The sequence below is a fragment of the Alosa pseudoharengus genome, unplaced genomic scaffold (genome assembly GCF_046254945.1).
Source record: "Alosa pseudoharengus isolate Yale_2024_CS ecotype anadromous, Long Island Sound unplaced genomic scaffold, YU_APseudo_1.1 YU_APseudo_1.1_scf_9, whole genome shotgun sequence".
Taxonomy (NCBI): domain Eukaryota; kingdom Metazoa; phylum Chordata; class Actinopteri; order Clupeiformes; family Clupeidae; genus Alosa; species Alosa pseudoharengus.
In genome coordinates this window covers 17,288,425-17,308,277 of record NW_027468881.1, presented here as the reverse complement: position 1 = coordinate 17,308,277, position 19,853 = coordinate 17,288,425, and the positions used below count along the sequence as shown (strand labels likewise).

General features: G+C 40.0%; 1 protein-coding gene across 3 annotated transcripts; it reads right to left on the bottom strand.

Annotated features, from left to right (window-relative positions):
- Positions 1–402: 402 nt before the first annotated feature.
- Positions 403–19,529, bottom strand: ptpn18 (protein tyrosine phosphatase non-receptor type 18). 3 transcript variants are annotated; one of them, XM_076276905.1, is made up of 17 exons: positions 19,297–19,529; positions 17,199–17,307; positions 16,621–16,697; positions 15,396–15,491; positions 15,079–15,117; positions 14,921–14,989; positions 14,597–14,659; positions 14,065–14,207; positions 13,255–13,321; positions 12,671–12,748; positions 12,415–12,504; positions 10,255–10,343; positions 3,463–3,803; positions 2,602–2,633; positions 2,122–2,149; positions 1,765–1,866; positions 403–729 (listed from the first exon to the last, which is right to left on the bottom strand). In XM_076276905.1, the coding sequence occupies exons 1-17, from the start codon at positions 19,375–19,377 to the stop codon at positions 656–658; spliced, it is 1,578 nt and encodes a 525-aa protein (XP_076133020.1). In that variant the 5' UTR covers positions 19,378–19,529; the 3' UTR covers positions 403–655. The 3 variants fall into 3 exon arrangements, with proteins under 3 accessions (XP_076133020.1, XP_076133021.1, XP_076133022.1); XM_076276906.1 differs by lacking the exon at positions 14,921–14,989 and having other exon boundaries at positions 19,297–19,528; XM_076276907.1 differs by lacking the exon at positions 19,297–19,529 and having other exon boundaries at positions 17,151–17,261.
- Positions 19,530–19,853: the final 324 nt, after the last annotated feature.

Below are 19,853 nucleotides of genomic sequence, written 5' to 3'. Positions count from 1 at the left end.
TTTGGCAGGTGTGACTCATAAGACTATATGCAGCAGACTAAAGTAAACGCTGCAAAAGAGTTTGAGTTCAGGAATATCACATATTGTATATATAATAAATATATACAACAGAGCTGGTCCACAAAGTTCATTTGTGCCATCCTACCTAAACTGATGTACACAATACCTGAAAGACCTAATGACTATGTATGTACATCTACATTAGTTGATTTGACAGTAATAACAGTTGTTTATTAGTAGTCTGTTAGTTCTTATTGTTATTCTTGAGAAATAAAATACGCTGAGGGGCATCAGTATTTCACAGCTGGAAGACAGATGTGCAGGACTTCATTTCACAAGTATTGTATGTAAATGTACAGTACAGCAGTTTGTTTTAAACTTCCACACTCCCAAAACAGACAGTTAACACAAACCAAATGAAGTTTATTGCATAATAGTTACATTAAATAATCACTATTTACAAATGATACTTCCCTGCAATTAATATACATAGTCAAAACCCACACCACAAAATGAATTACAAACCCAAGCAATTAAGTGTAATGAACTCACAACCCCAATCTCACATCCACTCACTGTCCTAAACCCCCAGCACCCCAAACAGAGTGTATGTCAGTAGGAGAAGACCAGCCTGAGCCTCTCCAGCTCCGTCTCATCATCGCTCAGCTCGACTCCATTCTGCCGGAGGGTCTCTGGGCCCTTTGGGCTTCTTAATCCTGCAGTTGAAGCCTGTGATGAAGAAAGAGACAAAATGGTGCAGACGCCGACATCAGTATACTCTGTGGGGGAGACGTCTCTTGTCTGTGCGTTTCCACACTTTCTACAGCAGCTGTACTTCACTCAGAATAACATACGAGTCAATGCTACAAATGCACAGTGCCAACCAAGCGGAAGTCAGGTGTCAGGTGACTATGCTTAATGACTAACGACTAAATGTCGACGTGCATATTATGTGTCACACCATCATGCAGCGAAGTCATGAAATGGCCATGAGAATAACTACATGTAAATGCAATCAACGTCATGGTGTCCTCATTTGTGCATTGCCCCAAACCAGCTGCCTGTCTGGCTCCTAATGTCACAGAAAGCCTTTAAAAGTCTAGGTCTCCGGCCATGCTGACAAGCTGGCATCAATTGCCCTGGGAACACTTGGCAATCAGCGCACAATCATTTTCCTTGCATGGAGCAATGAGCTGATTACAGTGATGATTGCAAACTATTAGACACATTCAGACCTGCTCCACAGGTGTGTGAGGGAGAGGGCCACGTGCCCAGGTAAGTCAGCGGAGTAAATCTCCGAACACAAATCTAGGCACTGCTCTCACAGACACCCACCACCAGAGTGCTACTTTGCTACTGACTGAAAGGAGCAAAGGTCTTTTATAGAATTCCTATCTCTTCACAATGTAGCTCTGCCGCAATTTAACCAATTACAATTAACAATTTAAGTGCTGCCATTATATACACTAACTACCGCTGTGCTGGCCATACCAAAAATGTATAGGCTCAGCATGTGCCATATATAATTCATGCTATTCATAAACCAAGACTTGAGACAATAATAATATTCTGAATGTATCATAAAAATTCTACTTCCTGGACATATTCTGTTTGTCTTGTAAAAACATACTAAATGTATACTACAGTAGTTAAATTTTCCAGACCATTTCTTTGATTTTCTAATCTTCCCTATGTCATCAATTCTCTTCTCTTGACAGAGAAGTCCACACCTTTGTGTTTGTGTTCATGGGGGACAGCATTTACCTAGGCCTCCAGGAGTACAGAAGCTGTCTGCTGTCCTGTTGGAGTCTTTAAGGGGACACGACACATACTCATAATCGTCATCTTGCGATGGGACGCTTTCCGCTGTGAGGTGAGAGAAACAGCATGTTGAGAAAGAGGAACAGAGAGAGAGAGAGAGAAAGAAAGACAGAAGGGAGAAAATGAAAGCAAGATTATTGGCAAAAATCCTGCCTCCTTTGACACACCTTATCCACACCTTTGTTTAGTCAGAGGTCTCAAAGACAAACACACACGCCACAAACAGTAATTAGACATAAGCTTGTGAGGGATAGAAGAATACAAAAATCTTGGCAAATTATATTTTAGAGATCCACTTACTCTTTGCTTTGGTGCCGGGCATCTTCATCTGTACAACATATGAAAGCATAAATTACACACAAAGAAACACTAAAGATGGAGCAGGAAATGAGGACTGAGAAATCCATGAACCAAGACTCCAAACACTGGAGAGACTGGAGAGTGTTGCTCTTAAATAAGACGACACACCCAAGTCAGGAATGACTACTCTAGTACTCTAAACACCATCCGTCAACGCCTCATTTATGCATAATTTGTCATTTCATCTTCATCATGGAGCCATTCACTTGATTGAATGCGTCATCTTACACAGGTGAGCACTACATCTGATCAGCAGGAGCAGCAAGCTGTTCTCTGTTTGCTCGCTAAGATGTGTCAGGTGTCTGGGCTGGAACAACGTCAGCTCCCCCCGGATTCGTTTCACAGACCACCGTACACAGAACACCCATAAAGCGCAGTCAAGAGCTTTGCACTGGCCTGGTGAGGAAATGAGGATATTACCTGAGTCTCTCTAGAGGGAGGTCCACACTTCCCTGTAATGAAGAGAGAGAGAGAGAGAGAGAGAGAGAGAGAGAGAGAGAGAGAGAGAGAGAGAGAGAGAAAGAGAGAGAAACAAATCCAAAAGTAAACAAAATTAGTGTGCTGATGAAAAAACAGCAAACAAATATACAGTGCCTCAATTTTGCCTCAAATAACAGAGCATACTACAGAGGTTTGTCATTACAGCTGCCATGCTTCTAAAGCCATCAGAGAAACAAAGGCCCTTTACTCTATTTAATGTAGAGGACATCAGGATATTCATTTCCATTTAATTCTGCAATGTGTGTTGTTGAATTGTTTTTTGGAAAGAGAGAGAAGAATATATTGAACACAAACTCTGCCATTTAACACAGTGTTATTGCAGAGCTCTATGCAGACGAACAGTCTGGGATATCATCCAAATGTTTTAAATAACCTGATTAGTAATTAGACTTGTGCAACTGGCAAGAATCATGGAATCCATTTATGCAAATGTTTATGCAAACATGCATGGAAACAATGCACTCAGAAATGCCACCCTGATAATAAGGGCCTATATGCTTTTACAACTATTTCTCAGCGCAACCTGTGGTAAGTTAGTGTAGAGATTGTGTTCTCTTGATAAGTAACATTCATTTTTGGCCTTCCTATGTAGGAAGTTTCAAAATAAACATGACTTGATATGAATTGACAATTACCAATATAGAAAATACTGACGGTTTATGTGCATGAAGGAAGTGACAGGCGAACAGGATGTTCATGAGAACGCCTTCAGCACATTTACAAGGTGTGAAAAGGTAAATTCCCTTTCCCTACGATAACCCATTATGTGCCCCCCCTCACCTGGCACCGGCTCGTAGTCGCCATGGTCTTTGGCCGGTGCTGCCGGTGCATCCCCTGCCCGCTGCTTGCCCACTCCTGCCGTGTCGTAGATGGGCACGGTGAGGGGCGTGGGAGACCGAGTGCCAGGCCTCCCTTTGGGCTTCACGATGCTGTAGAGTTCGCTGGTGGCTGGAGCTGGAGCTGGGGCGGCACTCGGCGGCTTCCCTTTGAGCCCTCCCAACTCGGCGTTGTCATAGTGGTGCGTTACTGTGGTGGGAGCCTGTTTGGACTTGTTGACGACTGCATAGGTGTCGTTCATCTTCCGTGGCGAGGGCTGAGGTGGTTTGGCTCTGAGTTTCAGGCTGGTTTTACCAAAGCAGAGCACAGAGAGTATTTAGAGTTGCAGGTTAATCATAAGAATATGACCACTCGCAAAAATAACAGACTTGTACTCTTCTATTTGTGCAAGTGAGCAACTGTGTGTAAATTTTAGAAAGGCCACTAAGAATACAGACCACCAATTTCCTCACCAATAGCATGGTGACTTGAGCCAAACTCTTAACCAACAATGACAATCAATGACATTTCAAAAATCAGTTTTGGCCCTAGCTGCTCAAAACTCAAGACATAACTAATATCTGAATATACATTTGGTCAGATTACATTTTCTACATGAGTGTAGAAAATTTCAATTATGTCAGCACAGTAAATGTCCAAAGATTGATATCTCTGTGTGGTTGAAGACCTGATTTCCTACACATTAGTTGTCTCATATAAGGATTTTGCAAATCGACCTTTGCAATTCTGCTTTGTAATGTCAGAAGCGATGTTTAAAAAAAGTGTATCCTTCCAGCAGCTGTCACATAGAAACTGAGAGAAAGTGGAATAGAACATTATGTCCAATATTCCAATATGTGGTTTAATGTTCTGCATTTCTCATTAGTGGGTCACTTTGATACTAAAAGTATGATTCTATGTAATGACTGTATGATATCTGTACTGTCCCTGTGTATATCTGTGTGTGACTGTGTTTAGAGATAAGCAGGAATATTATGACTTTGCAGTGTTTCACTGTTCTGCATGGCTGCGTCAGTAGCTATCTGCTCCGGATTGCCAGGCTGCCACTAATCAGGGTCTGATTCAGTGTAGTCCACGTGAGATGGGATGACCAACGCCATCTCCCGTCAGCCTGGAAGGATACTTAAACTCTAACTATTTCCTTGTCTAGTTAGAGCAGCTGATGGATCTTTAGGTGAAGTCATGCTGTCTCTCCCTTGATGCGCATCATTGTAAATAAACTCTATTCCTGATTTTTCATACTATTGGTCTGACTGGGTCTCTATTAAATCTGTGGTATCAAAATTACCATCAGTTTATGGAGGTCCTACCGAGATTGATAAGGATTGTATTGATCTATTGAATTAAGGATTGTTCTTTTTACCAAACTTACTGTGTGTGATCCCTCAGCCCGCTGGAAAGACGCGCTCTCGGTGAGTAGTACGTTCTGTTCCTTTAAAGTGCTATTATGACTGCCTAAGGGCAAAGGGGGATTGCGTTGAGTAGAGCTCCTGTCTTAAAAATAGACAGAATTGGGCCAAAGGCCGAAAGAAGGAACACATTGTGTGCGCACACGGTTGGGCCTACGGTAACGAATCTCCGGAGAGTTACAGATGTTTCGAGTACAGGTCTGGGCGAGAGATCACATTCACTGGGTTTGCTAAATTGGACAATCTGTCAAATTTTGAGACCAGTCACTTTACGGTAACCAATCAGGAACATGAGTTTATGAGTTTATGTCTCAACATGTACGTCTATGTATGTTTCTGACCTACGGGTTATGTGTATGTGTACTTTGCAATTGTCTGCTACTCTCTGACACTAACATGTCTGAGTGTCAACCGGTCTCTGCTTGAACTATTATTTGGCATAGTTTGTTCGGAGCTGCAAAGCTATTTGAATCTAAGAAAACTTCCGCCTCATCTGCGTTGTTAAGGGAAAGTTAACTTACTTGGCAGCTTTGTCTGTCTGTGGCAGCCACACATGGTCAGCAGCATTAGTTGGGCCGAACTAAGATAAAGGTGGGGACGCCTATTCAAAACATCCCAGTGCTGCTAACATTGTGTGTCAGCCAATCAAAAATACCACAAAATATTTAGAAGAAAGAATCCGTCTAAAAGTATAGGCTACATGTTATGTGTTGCAACTAAAGACTGAGTTCGTTTTGTCTTTGTCTTCCCTCCTGTCAGTCGACATGAGGCCTGAGTGAGAGTGTGTGTGTGTTGGCCAGTTGATATGCATGAAGGTCACATATCTGTTACAGACTGTAACTGAGAATACACCTAAGAAAGATGCATCTGACTGTTAATTGTTTTGAATTGTTTTTTTTGTTTTTTTATTCCTCAATAAGAGAATTATTTTTGGGTTTTTGCTTGGGATTCAAACTTGTTTGATCAACTAAACTAAAGCCAAGATTTTGTTAAGTGTTTGAAGTCTAATTCCTTCTCTCCTGTTGAGTTGTTCCTTTTCACAAAGGTAAAGGATATTCTGTGGTCACCATTGAGGGCACTCTTGCTGGTACGGAAAACACTAACACACTTAACCATAAGGTACAGATCTTCTCTGACTTAGCTGTGTGTGTGTGTGTGTGTGTGAGTGGTTGTTATCTCTGCACTTGAAGGTCAGGGAGCCAGTGTAAAGAGAGAGAGAGAGTGGAGAAGAGAAAAAGACATTTATTACACTTGAATTATGAAGTTAAAGATATTTTATATCTAAGTTCGACCAATTTGAAGGTGTTTCTTGTCAGAGGAGTCTCAAATTCTCTTTTAAAATGACGCTTTGATGTTGATAGCATAACATATTAATTCAGTCAAGAGTTACTTCTCTTAAGAGTGGAACATGTTTTGTTTTGGCTTGTGTTTGGTCAACATGCCTTGATTATTTTATTTTTGTTGGTTTTACTGTCAATGCTAAAAGAGCCATTGAATTACAATTGTCATTTAATAATTTCTACAGTTCTAAGTGTTTTGTTTTTCCTTTGGGACAAAATGGAGGGGGGTGATCTTTCAGTCCTGGTTCTGGGGTGGGCCTCTGGAAACACCCGTAAGGGAGCTGAACACGCAGCAACGGGTAAACCAGAGACTTACAAGCTAGACCAGGGCTGTTGGGTTGCTGCAGCCCATCCTATCTTTTTTTTTTTTTCTTCCCTGGTGATTCAGGCCCTAGCCCTAGAATAAGATATACTCAGAGAAGCCTGAGATCCTAATATATGAGAGATCTGATCACAACAACAAGTAAGGTAACAAACCACCAACATTTGATTAAGGGACTACCCATTAGGAGTTGTATGACTTTAGGTGTAGTTACGCTTGACTTATGTAGCCACTGAAGTATATTAGCACTCTTAGAATGTAAAACTCTTTGCTTCAACCAGCTGTGCTAGTTTGCAAATATTCAATATAATTGGATGATTTTGATCACTGGCTCCTGTCTCATCTTCTTGATTCCGAATTGATTTAACTAACAGAATTGCGAGAGGTCCCGGGATCCCAACATCTGGGGTCAGAACGAGCTTTCTGAAAAACCGTACATGGTGAGGTCTGGGACCTTGGATTTGGAATCCTGAAAGCCCTTGGTTGTCTGAAACAGCAAGGCGAAATGGCTGATCTTCTGACCCCCGGTGACGGGATCCTACTGAAAGGGAATTCTCCTGAGACGTCGGAGCGAGAACCAGTGATCAACCAAAAGGCAAATGTTCGGTGAGTAAAATAAAAAAATAAAAAAATATATATATATATATATCCTCCGAAGGGAGTCAAGGCTATTTGTCAGAAGTAGTCCTAAGATGAGATGAAACCCAAAGCGAAGAGGCTCAGGGGTGATTCATCCTAAATAGAAAAACCTAGGTTTATGAGATCCTTTTGATATTTATAAGGACCTCTACATAGTGCTCATTGGTGAGGGAAATAACAGTTTTGCATGTTATTTGTGATGATCTAAAGTGTATATTTACACGGTTAGCCTCAAATTACATTGATTTAATCAATGACTAAAATGTCATAGGGTCGCAAACTCCTACATCATCCTCCAGTGTTTTATATACATTTTGATATCTGATATCTCCACCTAGGAATATCTGTTGTTTTAACTAAATTTAGTGAAGCTTTGCAGAAAAAAAATGAAATGCTGTGTGCTGTGCTATAAAGAGTGTTGGATGCCTGGACCAAAGCATCAAGGCCATCCTTGCTCTCCCCAATCCACTACAAGTCACAGGAGCACATATACACATAAACCAGTTTTGGTTTAGATTTTCCAGTTGTAAATTTAATGAAGGCCCCATAGAAAGTATGATCATTTGTCTTAAATACAGGCTAATTGTTTCCCCAAGCTTCCTGCTCCCCATGCTAATAGAACCTGACCCAAGTTATCCTGTTCCACGTGTAGGCCGCAAACACTGGAAGCCATGCGGACGCTATGTTCCTGCTTCAAGGTAGACACAGATGTGTTTTGACTGTTGATTGGCTAGGTGTGTAGGCCTTGAGCCCTGCCAGGTCCTGCTTCGAGTGAGGCCACCATACAATATGGTGAGCGACTAGCTGAATGGGCGACAGTGGAAGACATACAGGTTCTGAGGGCAGAGAAGGTTCTGGATAAAAAGGGTGAGATGGGCACAAGTGGCAGAACTTTTAGCTTGGACATATGTATTAAGCATTGCTCCACAATATCATGCTTCTGGCAGTGACAACACTGACAAGAGTTGAAGCATATCAGTTAAATTCATACTTAAGGGCCAGTTTAGCAAAGTTGAAATCTTACCAACAGCAGTGAATTTATCAAATTGTTGATGCTCTGACGCACTAAGCTCTAGGACACAGTGTTATAGGTGACAACATTTTAGCTAAGGGAATAATCTTGCAGCCTTGCTGCAGATCATAAGGGGGAGTCTGATTAAGAGTAGTCTGATAACATAGACATCTAGCTCTTGCAGTGTATCAAGTTATGACTAAAGATAGCTTTTTCTTTCATGGAGGATGAGAGGTTGTTGATGTTCACTTCACTATTCTGGTTATTAACAACACACCCACTGCAGTTGTTATATTGGTATTATTATTTTTTTTTCTCATCATTGACATGAAAAAGGTTTTACAACTGTTTTACAACTATGCAAACCAGTGTCAAGATAATATGGTATGATGACATACATACTAGACCATATTGTTTACAATTATTTATGATACAGCAATGCAATAAAATAAAACACAACTTTTCATTTGTTTCAGACGTTCAGAATATGTTCAGAATAAAGTGCTAACCAAATTCTTTAAAACATATATCTAATCATGTACCTGCTTATTTGGATCTGACTAACTTTAATGAAACAATTGTATAATCATTTATATTTTATATAGTGACATTATTTGATTAAATGTTCCAGCCATAAAGGCTGAAAAAGGGGGACTGAGAGAAAGTGGAATAGAACATTATGTCCAATATTCCAATATGTGGTTTAATGTTCTGCATTTCTCATTAGTGGGTCACTTTGATACTAAAAGTATGATTCTATGTAATGACTGTATGATATCTGTACTGTCCCTGTGTATATCTGTGTGTGACTGTGTTTAGAGATAAGCAGGAATATTATGACTTTGCAGTGTTTCACTGTTCTGCATGGCTGCGTCAGTAGCTATCTGCTCCGGATTGCCAGGCTGCCACTAATCAGGGTCTGATTCAGTGTAGTCCACGTGAGATGGGATGACCAACGCCATCTCCCGTCAGCCTGGAAGGATACTTAAACTCTAACTATTTCCTTGTCTAGTTAGAGCAGCTGATGGATCTTTAGGTGAAGTCATGCTGTCTCTCCCTTGATGCGCATCATTGTAAATAAACTCTGTTCCTGATTTTTCATACTATTGGTCTGACTGGGTCTCTATTAAATCTGTGGTATCAAAATTACCATCAAAACTCACTAAATAACTCTCTTTTACTGCTAAGTTAAGTTAATTACTGCAATGTATTGCTTGGTCAACTTTGATGACTTTCATTACACTAATGTAGGGCACATTTCATTTATGATTCACTTATTTCTTTGTAGAGGCTTCCATTCTAAAACATATGTGGCATACTTACAGTTCGCACTTTTACAATTCACAGTTTCACAATTACTATTTCATAATTGAGCTAAACAAACACATCAGTGGCTTTCCAAAAAGAGATAATAAACATTTAAAATATGAGGGTTTGTTAAAATAAATGGGAATATTATTTGGACACACAAGACAAGAGAGATTATTGTGGGTTTGGTGAGTAATAGTTTGCACAGAAGGGCACACAAAGAAACCGATTAACGTCTAATACACTTAGCTGTGAATAAAAACAGGAAGTCAAGATTCTGACAGAAATGTTTCTGAAGTGTTTAAAATAGCTTCCTGCATTCACTCTGTTTCTGAACTATCCTCTCTCTCCCTATACCTAAGCAATGCATCAGTCCACAGTGTTTCCCATACATTGACTTATTTGTGGCGGCCCACCACAATATCAACATTGACCACCACTCAACGATTTTCCAGGTTGTACTAAATTGTGCTCTAAATCTGGTTAGCATCATAACCACGCTGTGCTAATTTGTTAAAAACTGTTTTCAAGTTAATTCTGCAAACCAACCACCACAAATGTAATTCAATTCTGTGGGAAACACTGGTCCATAAAACTGAACTAGCCTTCTGCTGTCTTGCCCTGTTCTTGTGACACTGTAACCATTGACTACAAGCAAACCCCACAGGGAGTAAGGAGTGTGACAATCGGTCGGTCGGTCCTCACCTCTCGGCGCTCACTCCACCACAGGATAACGAGGATCTGAGCACAGTCTTCAACAAGTCCTCGGAGTCATTGTAGAGAGAGGCGCGATGCTAAGCAAAGACAAACACAGATGAGCAAGGCTGCGTGCGAGGCCAGACCAGCAGGCAGGCACTGTTGCACAACCTCAACCAGTTTCTCTACGCAAGACTAATTCACATCTCATCCTGTGCACACAATTATTTGCATAGAGGAAGCTAGCAGACTGGATATTTCCTGCTTTCATCTGTTGCCTTTCAAGCCTATTGTGCCCTGATGGCATTTAGGGCCCGTCCACACGGAGACGCTTTTAGGTTAAACACAGAGGTTTTGCTTCGTCTTGGCCGAGCGTCCAAACGAATCCTGTAAACGCACTGCCCGAAACCGCACTTTTCTGAAACCTGGTCCCAGAGTGGAGAAATCTGAAACCGTAGCCCGTTTGAATTCGTTTAGACAGCGAAACCGCACATCCTGCTTGCGTATCGATGATGTCATCGCCACACCTCAGCTGCCATGGACTTGCACTTATAGTATTGCCTAACAATACTAGTTTTCATACATGACATTACCTACGATTACACTCCGTAAGATAAATAACACAACTGGTGCTGCGCAGCGCCGATAGCTTATGACTTGGTGAATGAATCACTGTTTTTTTATGCATTCTAGCTACTGTCAGTGACGCGAGAGAACTTAAGTTATTAGGAAAGTGCTGTGTAAGTTTAGGCTACATTAATTTGTGCGTAGTGCCAGTGTCATTCATTTATTTTACATGTCTTATAACATACATGCATTCACAGTCGAGTGAAATCAGATATTATACATACAAAGACGCTTAGAACTCACGTTAAGCCGATGGTAGCACACTGAATCCGAATGCACGATTTGATGCAGGCAAAAGTATTGACTGTTACTACTAATGAAGGTTTTATAGCAATATAATAAATGTGGCGACAGAATAGCCTAGAACTTGGGTAAGCCTTGCGTTTAGTAGCCTAATTGCGGTGATAGCCAAAACTAATGTGAATCACGGACTATCCTACAACCAAATAAAGTAAAGGTGATTAGTAGGCCTACCTGCATTAGCCAAATAAAGGACGGGACAGCACCCTTCACAAACCGTAAAATAAAGTTTATTAGTTTTACAGTTGACTACAGTTAACAGTTCACCATCAGTCCACACAATTCTGGTTTCCTTGCACTAGCCATTTCGTCGTAGCCTATTCTGTCTGTTTGTAAAGCCTACAGCGTGAAAGTTTTGGTAAATTGCTGTAAAGAAACAGTGCCACCTATAGGCCTGGGATATGAAGTAACGTGTTGAGTCGTGTTGAAATGGATCCGTTTGGACGCAAATATTCTTGATACGGTTCCAGGGAAGACGGAGGAAAAAAAGATCGGTTTGGTACGTGTGGACTAGGCCTTAGAGAGAAGTTAGAACTATTAAAACAAATGTTATTTGACACCTAAAAGTCAGAAAATAGTCTGGTATTTTATGGAACTTGACTTTGAGTGGCAAGGCTTGCTGATTGGCAGCTGAAATGACCAATCCTGCCAAATATTTCTGACATATACCTCAATCAACTTGTGAAGCATGTTCATATATCTTTAAATATTACATACTACATTTTTAAATATTACACATACTGTCTCTGACTGCATATCATTACCAGGTTTGAGACATTTGTTTTTGTTGAAATAATTACAGCAATAGGCAATTGCAACAATATTTTTAAGTGAGTCACATACTCCATCAGTAGATAAACGCCCCCACACTCAACATCTAGATACATGGGATTATAATGGATTCTATCCATATTTATGCAAACTGCGAGAACAATGCTCACCATATCCTTCTCTATTAGAATTCACAAAGTCTGCCATCTAGAGTATTGTGACTGTTATTACAACATCTCATATCAGTGGTACTGTGAATCATCTGATGATAACACCCAGCATAAAAGCAACATAAAGATAAAGGTCACATGCTTTAAGGTATGTGAACTATATCAATACACACCTCTAGCAACAAACAGTATTAACAAATGGGAAAATAGGAAAACACATTTGTTATGTGCAATCAACAAACAGTAGTCACAAAACAAAGCAACTGAGGCAAGAGGCAAACAAACGTAATGTCTTTCATACCTCATTGAGGTTTTCATAATTGGGCTTGGTACCACACATAGTCTTTTCAAACATCTGCACCACGGTTTTAAATACAAACTCATACTGTTCCTGTTGAAACATGAGAATCGAGAGCAGCATTTTTAAATTATTTTCTGAATTGGTCAAATATGTGCTACCAAACAAACACATATTACATACATTTTATACAGTGGTATAATATTGAAGAGAGAAATGTGCTATTATGGTACAGTACTTAAAATGGTTGCCACAATACCTTTGTCTGTACAGCAGAGGGTCTTTGATCTCGAATGTCCAGAATGATGTCCTTTAGGCTAAAATCCTCTTTGATTTGCTTCAGGAAATTAATTAATGAAGCATATACAAATTAACAGTGGTAGAGTGTAACCGTGTTTAAACAGTGTTTAACAATGTTTTTGTAATTGTTCATTGCTTAAAGGTGCTCTAAGCGATGCTGGGTAACGTCAATTCTGTTGACTTTCAAACAAAACAGGGAGCTAGCTCGCTACTTCCTCCCCCTCCCTCCCGTGCTGCTCCCGTGCAATTGAAACTCTCCTAAACGTGCATCTCGTCTGTGATTTGCTGGAACAGTTTGTTATGTTTTTATGGGCTAGGTTTGCCCAGGTTGTTTTTGTTGCCGTTTTTGGAGCCTGGGCTGTCCACAGAGATCACGTTTTACATTCAAGTGTATTCAGGACACAGACAGCTAGTGGTTGGTTAGGTGATGTTTACAGTAAGTGACATAAAATGTTTTCGCCTAAAAAACGCATGGCATCGATTAGAGCACCTTTAAAATGAATTAGTATTTGAACACACAAATAAAAAAAAAGCTTCAAGTACCTTGGTTTGGTAAAGATCATGAACATAATCCACGGCACACAGCACCCCTGTTCTCCCACAACCAGCACTACACACAAAGCAGATTTAGCAATCATTCAGCAATTTAATCACAGGCTTTAAGCAGATACAGAGTAAAGACACCACCGCTACCTCTATAACCCTTTAATACGAAAAATACTTCAAATTAATTTTGTTGTTAGAGATCACAGTAACATTTTAAATCTGCCACTAATTTACAGCAAGACTGACAGAGTTGTTGCATGTTGGCCTCACGGCACATTCTAGAGACAGACATGAAAAAGAAAACTGGGCGACAGTCTCTGAACTGACTGGTGGCTGCGGCCTCCATCAGGTCCTGAATATTGAACATGTCTCACATCATTTAAATGGAATCATTAACATGCATGGAGATGATCGACACGGAATCACACGCACTGTTGAATTTTAATGGGCATATGGGCACCTTGCTGAGAGAACATGCTATTTTGTACGAGAGAAAAGGACAGAACGGCTTTGTGCCACAGGAGTACAGCATGTCACACCAGCGACGGGCACTAAGTTTCGGCTCGACAGAGGCTGACATGAAGAGGTTCATGAAGATGGTAGTGTGTGTGTGTGTGTGTGTGTGTGTGTGTGTGTGTGTGTGTGTGTGTGTGTGTGTGTGTGTTGAGGAAGGAGGGCGGTCATTTTAAACAGGAGCAAATTACAATGGGGAGATAGCCAGTCTGTGTGGAAGTGAGTCTGTGTGGAAGTGAGTCCAGACACTTTTAGCGTGTAGCGAGACAGAGAGGCAGAGAGAGGAACTTGAACCTGCAGTGGACCAGCACAGGGGCCGTGTGTTTCCCCTGAGCTTTCATGGCCAGCTCCAGCATGTGCAAGATGCCATCAGAGGACTGGGGGATGCCATGGTCAGGCCACGTGGTGTACTGGAAATGGTAGATGAAGCGGGAGTCCTGCGAGAGGAAATTAAAAATAAGTCTATATATATATATATATATATATATATATATATAGGTATATATATATATATATATATATATATATATAATATATATATACACACATTGTAATGCTTTTATTGGGACCTTAACACAGGGGAAGAATGTACAGAAGAATGTACAGATGCGAACATTGATGGAAGTAAGTTACACATTTAGACTGATTAGGTCTGATCAAACACAGAGTGCTTTATGCTATTCATCCTTTCTGCATTAGTGGTTATGGGTAAACATGGCCTCTTCACACACACACACACACACACACACACTTTTACTTTCTGTATGACAAAGCCATTTGATGGGACACACTTGACTATATTTCACACGTGGCATGTGACACTTACTTGGTTATATTTCACCACAAACGTCCTTCTAATTACTTCCTCATCTGGCCCAGATTCTTCCAACTGTCAGACAAAAGAAGATTGAGTGAAAATTGCTGCAACCTTATTTCCTCCTGCAGAGGAACTTTCAGTTTTGTAACTGATGCTGACACCGGACAAACTTGCAAAAGCCCATGTACTGTACTTAATGTGCTTGTTGAAAAGGCCTTTTGTAACACGGACATGAAAACCTTTAAAGTACCACTAAACCCATGATAGAAAGATAATTTTGAAGGTTATTATCATTCTGAAGTTCAAATATCATTATGAAGTTTATAAACGTACATTTGTTACTGTGAAGGCGCCAAAAACTGATGTCCCAGAAATAGGAGCCCAATAGTTTTCACATTTTTTCTTAAAAAGAAACATAAAATCAGACAGGAAAAAATGCACAACAGGTGCCAACCAATCTCTCAGCAGACTAATTACAAAAGCAAAGTTACCTTTCCCAGCTCTACTTCTTTACAAGCCATGATAATGACCTGAAAAAGCACAGAAGAGCACATGCAAAAATTGCACCACTTTTCCTATATTGAGTTTATTTATCACAATGATCAACATGGAGGACCATTTTTAATTGAAGAGTGGCTCTTCAGGGCACTGTTATGCCTTCAGTAGGTAAGGAGAAACAACAATTGTAGCTCTCCCTGAACATGTAAAAATTCCCGATTTGCACAACAATTTTATAACACTGCCAGTCAGAGAATTCCAGTTTAAGATGAAACTACTTGACCAAGAGTCCCCTTCAACACAGCCTTACCCTCACGTCGTACTGCCAGATCATTCTCCAGAAGTCCACCACTGTGTGGCTCAGGGGTCCTTGAGTGGCAATGTAGCTCTTGTTTGCAGTGGCACCCTGCAAGAGGCAAGAAAACATCGGCACACTTTACACTTCTCTTATGAAGGACAGCTCACAGATCAGAGCAGAGATGAATACAGAAGCCTGCAGTGTAGCTGTTCTGGTTAATTATTCTTAGTGTAGTGCATAACTAGAATTGTGGTGACAAAATATACATCTCCACAAAGCAAGAAAATGAGAGTATAGGATAATGTTATGGCTAGATCTGAGATGTAAGGTATAGTTAATTATTTGAGATAAATACACAATACTTTATTAAAAATGTTTGAATGATGGGCAAACTTGAAGGTGACTGGTATCAGACACTTATCCAAAGTGATGTGGCCTCACAACGGCAAGTTCAGGAAACAAACCAAAACGGCGTACAACATGCGTGTGTTGGTGTGTGCCTGTGTGTATGTGTGTGTGCGTGAGTGTGAGTGTGTGTGTGTGCATGAGAGTGTGTGTGTGTGAGTGAGTGTGTGTGTGTGCATGCCTGTGTGTGTGTGTGTGTGTCTGTGCGTGCCTGTGTGTGTGTGTGTGTGTGTGTGTGTATGTCTGTACGTGTAGATGTGTATGTGTGCATGCATGTGCAAAAAAAGAAGATATTTAGATAGATAGATACTTTATTGATCCCCAAGGGGAAATTTCAAAAGGTTTTAAATTTTAGTCCTTGTAGTAGTGCATGTTGGCATCGTACCAATTATTTGGAGCAGAACTGCTATAGGATTTCAAACCCCAATATGTGTTTTTTCTAAGAGCATCACCATATTAATACATCTTTTCCAACATTTACAAACAATATAGCATAAAAAAGTATACAAAAATAAATTATTATATTAAATACACAAACCGTACACAAGTGTGTGTGTAGCAATTTAGACTGGTAGTGTTTTATGCATGTATTAGGTCTGTAAAAATGAGGAGAGCATATGTACACTTAAGTTCTATTTCTAGGGCGCAAGTGAAGTATATGCATCCAAAAGCACATTGGTAAACACATTGGTAAATGCATTGTTACTGTACATCGTCAAGTGAAGACAGTGTAAATTGATTACTTTACGTTACACTCACACCTACACCTTGCTTTCGGTGTAAATCAAATCCCCAGTGAGTTTCTGTGTGTGTTTTTGTGGGGGAAACCAACCTGGATAAAGCTGGCATTGATGTAGTCAGACTCATTCTCATTTGTAAACAGACAGAGAGGAACACGGGTCTGGTCATCTGCAGACACAGACAAGGAGAGATATGATCTCAGATACAATATACACATTTGATACTAAAACACCAGGTATACTACTCACTTATAAGGCAAAAAAAAGAATCAAAAGTTGAAAGGTGGAATATCCAAATGGCATAATTTATACCGTCACACATCAGTTAGTATGTCAGAGGACTTCTCACGATAGGGAAGGATAGGATACAGGAAGGATACTGTTTGGATATTCTTATTGTTGTTCTAAAAAGACATGAAGATGACAGTTTGGACCTCCAAATAACTGACATTACTGTACACTGTGTTACATTGGACAATTTAATTTCCACACACAATCCACAAACTGCTTTGGATCAAGAGCCTCTTCGTTAACACTAGACCTAAATGTAGCCTACCCTAAATATAACAGACAATGTAAGAAACCATGTGGTACAAAAGAATGCTCGAATCATAACACGTACATGGATGGAACGTGTGCCATGTCATTGCAGTTTAAAGTGATCTCTTACAGGGCAATATGTCCTTGTAGCGATTCTTTTTCACGTTCTCCTGGAGGCGTCCTTCCTCTGCAGTTAAGCCTAATTCCTGCTTCCTCTTTATGGATAGCTGACGTACCCTCTGTAAATAAGATAGACAAAACAGAATGAATAAACTACAAACAGTTTCAAATCCATACGCACAGCAGCACACACACAAGCCAAATCAACAATAGAACAATATTCTTTTTCTGAATCTGAATGACGTTTCAAATGGCAGGGAAGCGGCAACTTAACGTTTATAACTGAGGAGTGAACAAAAAGTTCACCCAGTAGATGGCAGCATTTTCTCTGAGGGTTTTGAACTCAAAACACCAATGATTGCCACACACTTTATTGTTCCACACTAAAACCCTTGCTCTATCCACAGCTGGAACCAACTCTCAAAGGATATTAGATATTCCCCCACCTTTACTTTGAGTCTAGACTGAAACCTGGTGTTTTTGGACGTTTACAATTGCCATGAGCCGCATCTGTCCCTTGTTTTCTTGCTACACTGTACTTTTTTATTTTAAAAACTCCACTTAAGTTTATTTCTAAGAATATCTAGTTTGTTTTGGAAATGATTATGTCATGATATAGTTTAAATACCTTTGCAAACAAATACATGTAAATTAAACATTTACAATACTTTTCACAGATGTATGCATTTGAGAAAGTTTTACCTACATAGAATGTACATTACTGTATGTAAAATACACTACAAAACTCTACTACACCAGAGTAAGGGTTCTTGACTTGTCCTTTTTAAAGAATCCTCAATGCATTACCTCTGATGAGGTAAGATTAAATTACTTATGATAATAATGATAAAGCCCTTTATGGGTTTATTGGGTGCTCAATAATACTTCAATGGTAGACTAACAATTCAGTTGTAGGTTCCTTGAGTAACTCTGAGTAAATCTTCATCCATCAAAAACGACATTTTCTGTCAAAGAGGTTATTTATTTTGCATGCATGCTACCATAGTGATAGCCCTAAGATACCATAGGTCTACTTTCATTCTAAACCAGAGGTGTATTAACTGTAATGGCAATGAGTCTATGAGAATTATTCACACTTAAAACCACTTGTTAAATGCTTCAGCACAAACACAGCTAGAAGTTGTCAGTAACTAAGTTGCACAATCTAGTGTGCCGTACCAGGTACCTTGTTCATATGAACCCAGAAAAAAAGATAAAATGTAACCCACATAAAATAATGCAAAAATCCTGCACATTTTTGAACATGTTTGATCAAACACTGTAACCATATTGCCTTGTGTTAATGTTTTACCAGCAGATAAAATGTGTGACTGGAAAATCCAGGCTTCATTTACAAATTATTATTTCCTGGTTTTCATTTGCCTGGTCAATGTACAACTATAGACCTGACAAGCACATCTGAACTTATTTACTTAAGCAGAACAATATCAAATGTAGGTCAAGTTGACTTCTGGTCAATGCTTATAGTATCAGCAGCCATCTCCCATATAGATATCAGGCACACTCAGTGAATGATCTCGGGTGAGTTTGGCAAAACAAGTCCAAAATGGATTATTTTTTCTCACTGGAGCATGACATTCTGCTCCTGATTGTTACAGTTAGTACGTCAGTGACATGAACGCTGGAGCCTGAATGAGGAACAGCGGATCAAATGTATAACTAGGCTACATCATTTTCACTTGCAATGCTGGCAGCAATGAAGTTCAGAGAGTTTACTTCTGTAAATGCTTTGTGAACCACAATCCACACTACGAAGTTAAACTATTGCACAATAACACTAAACAGAGTAGCCCCATCCTGAAAAATATTCCAGGATTAGACTTTCAGGGTCTGAAAGGTATGCTGTGTAATTAAACAGCACTGCCTAAATTAAAACAAGAGAAAGCATGATGCATGCTATGCTGCTAAACTAATGATTGCAGATATTCTGTTTGACTTATATAGTAGGCCTAGGCTACACAGCACATAAGACACACACAAACAAACAAACAAAGGTGACATCGCAGAATCGTGAAAACAATTGGATATTATGCATCATGAAATGCGACAAAAAAAAAAAAAAACATCAGAACGGATTCAAAACTTACGTTATACTCGGATGTGATAAGGCTGTCTACATTTGCCCGTGACTTTGCCTCATAAATAAACTTCAGGATGTGTCTTTCCATTTTTGAGGAAAACGTACTGTAATACTGTAGCCAAACCTCTACCTAACCATACAGCACGAACAGCTACAGCTGACTGAAAGGCGCGAGCTTTGTGTGATCTACATCTGGACATGAGGGCGACAGTCGACTGTAACGCGAGCATGATAGATTTGCACTCCAGTGAGTCGAAGGCAGGCAGTTTGATAAGTTCTACATCACTGTTTCCGTCTGTGGTCAGCAATGCTGGGAGCAGGAAGTTTTTTTTTTGTTTCCCTCATACATGGCCTTTTGTGACTACCTGCTATGTGGACCGAAAACCTAAGGAACACCTGTTGAACACGATGATCAGCGAGACAAAACTTGATATCATCTCACATTAATGTTGGATGTTAGATCACTCTGGAGTTGCCACAAGTATCACTCCCACCAGTCCCCTTTATCATGAGTGGTGCCCACATAACGCACCACTCAAGTCCTCATCGAGTCCCAGAAAACTT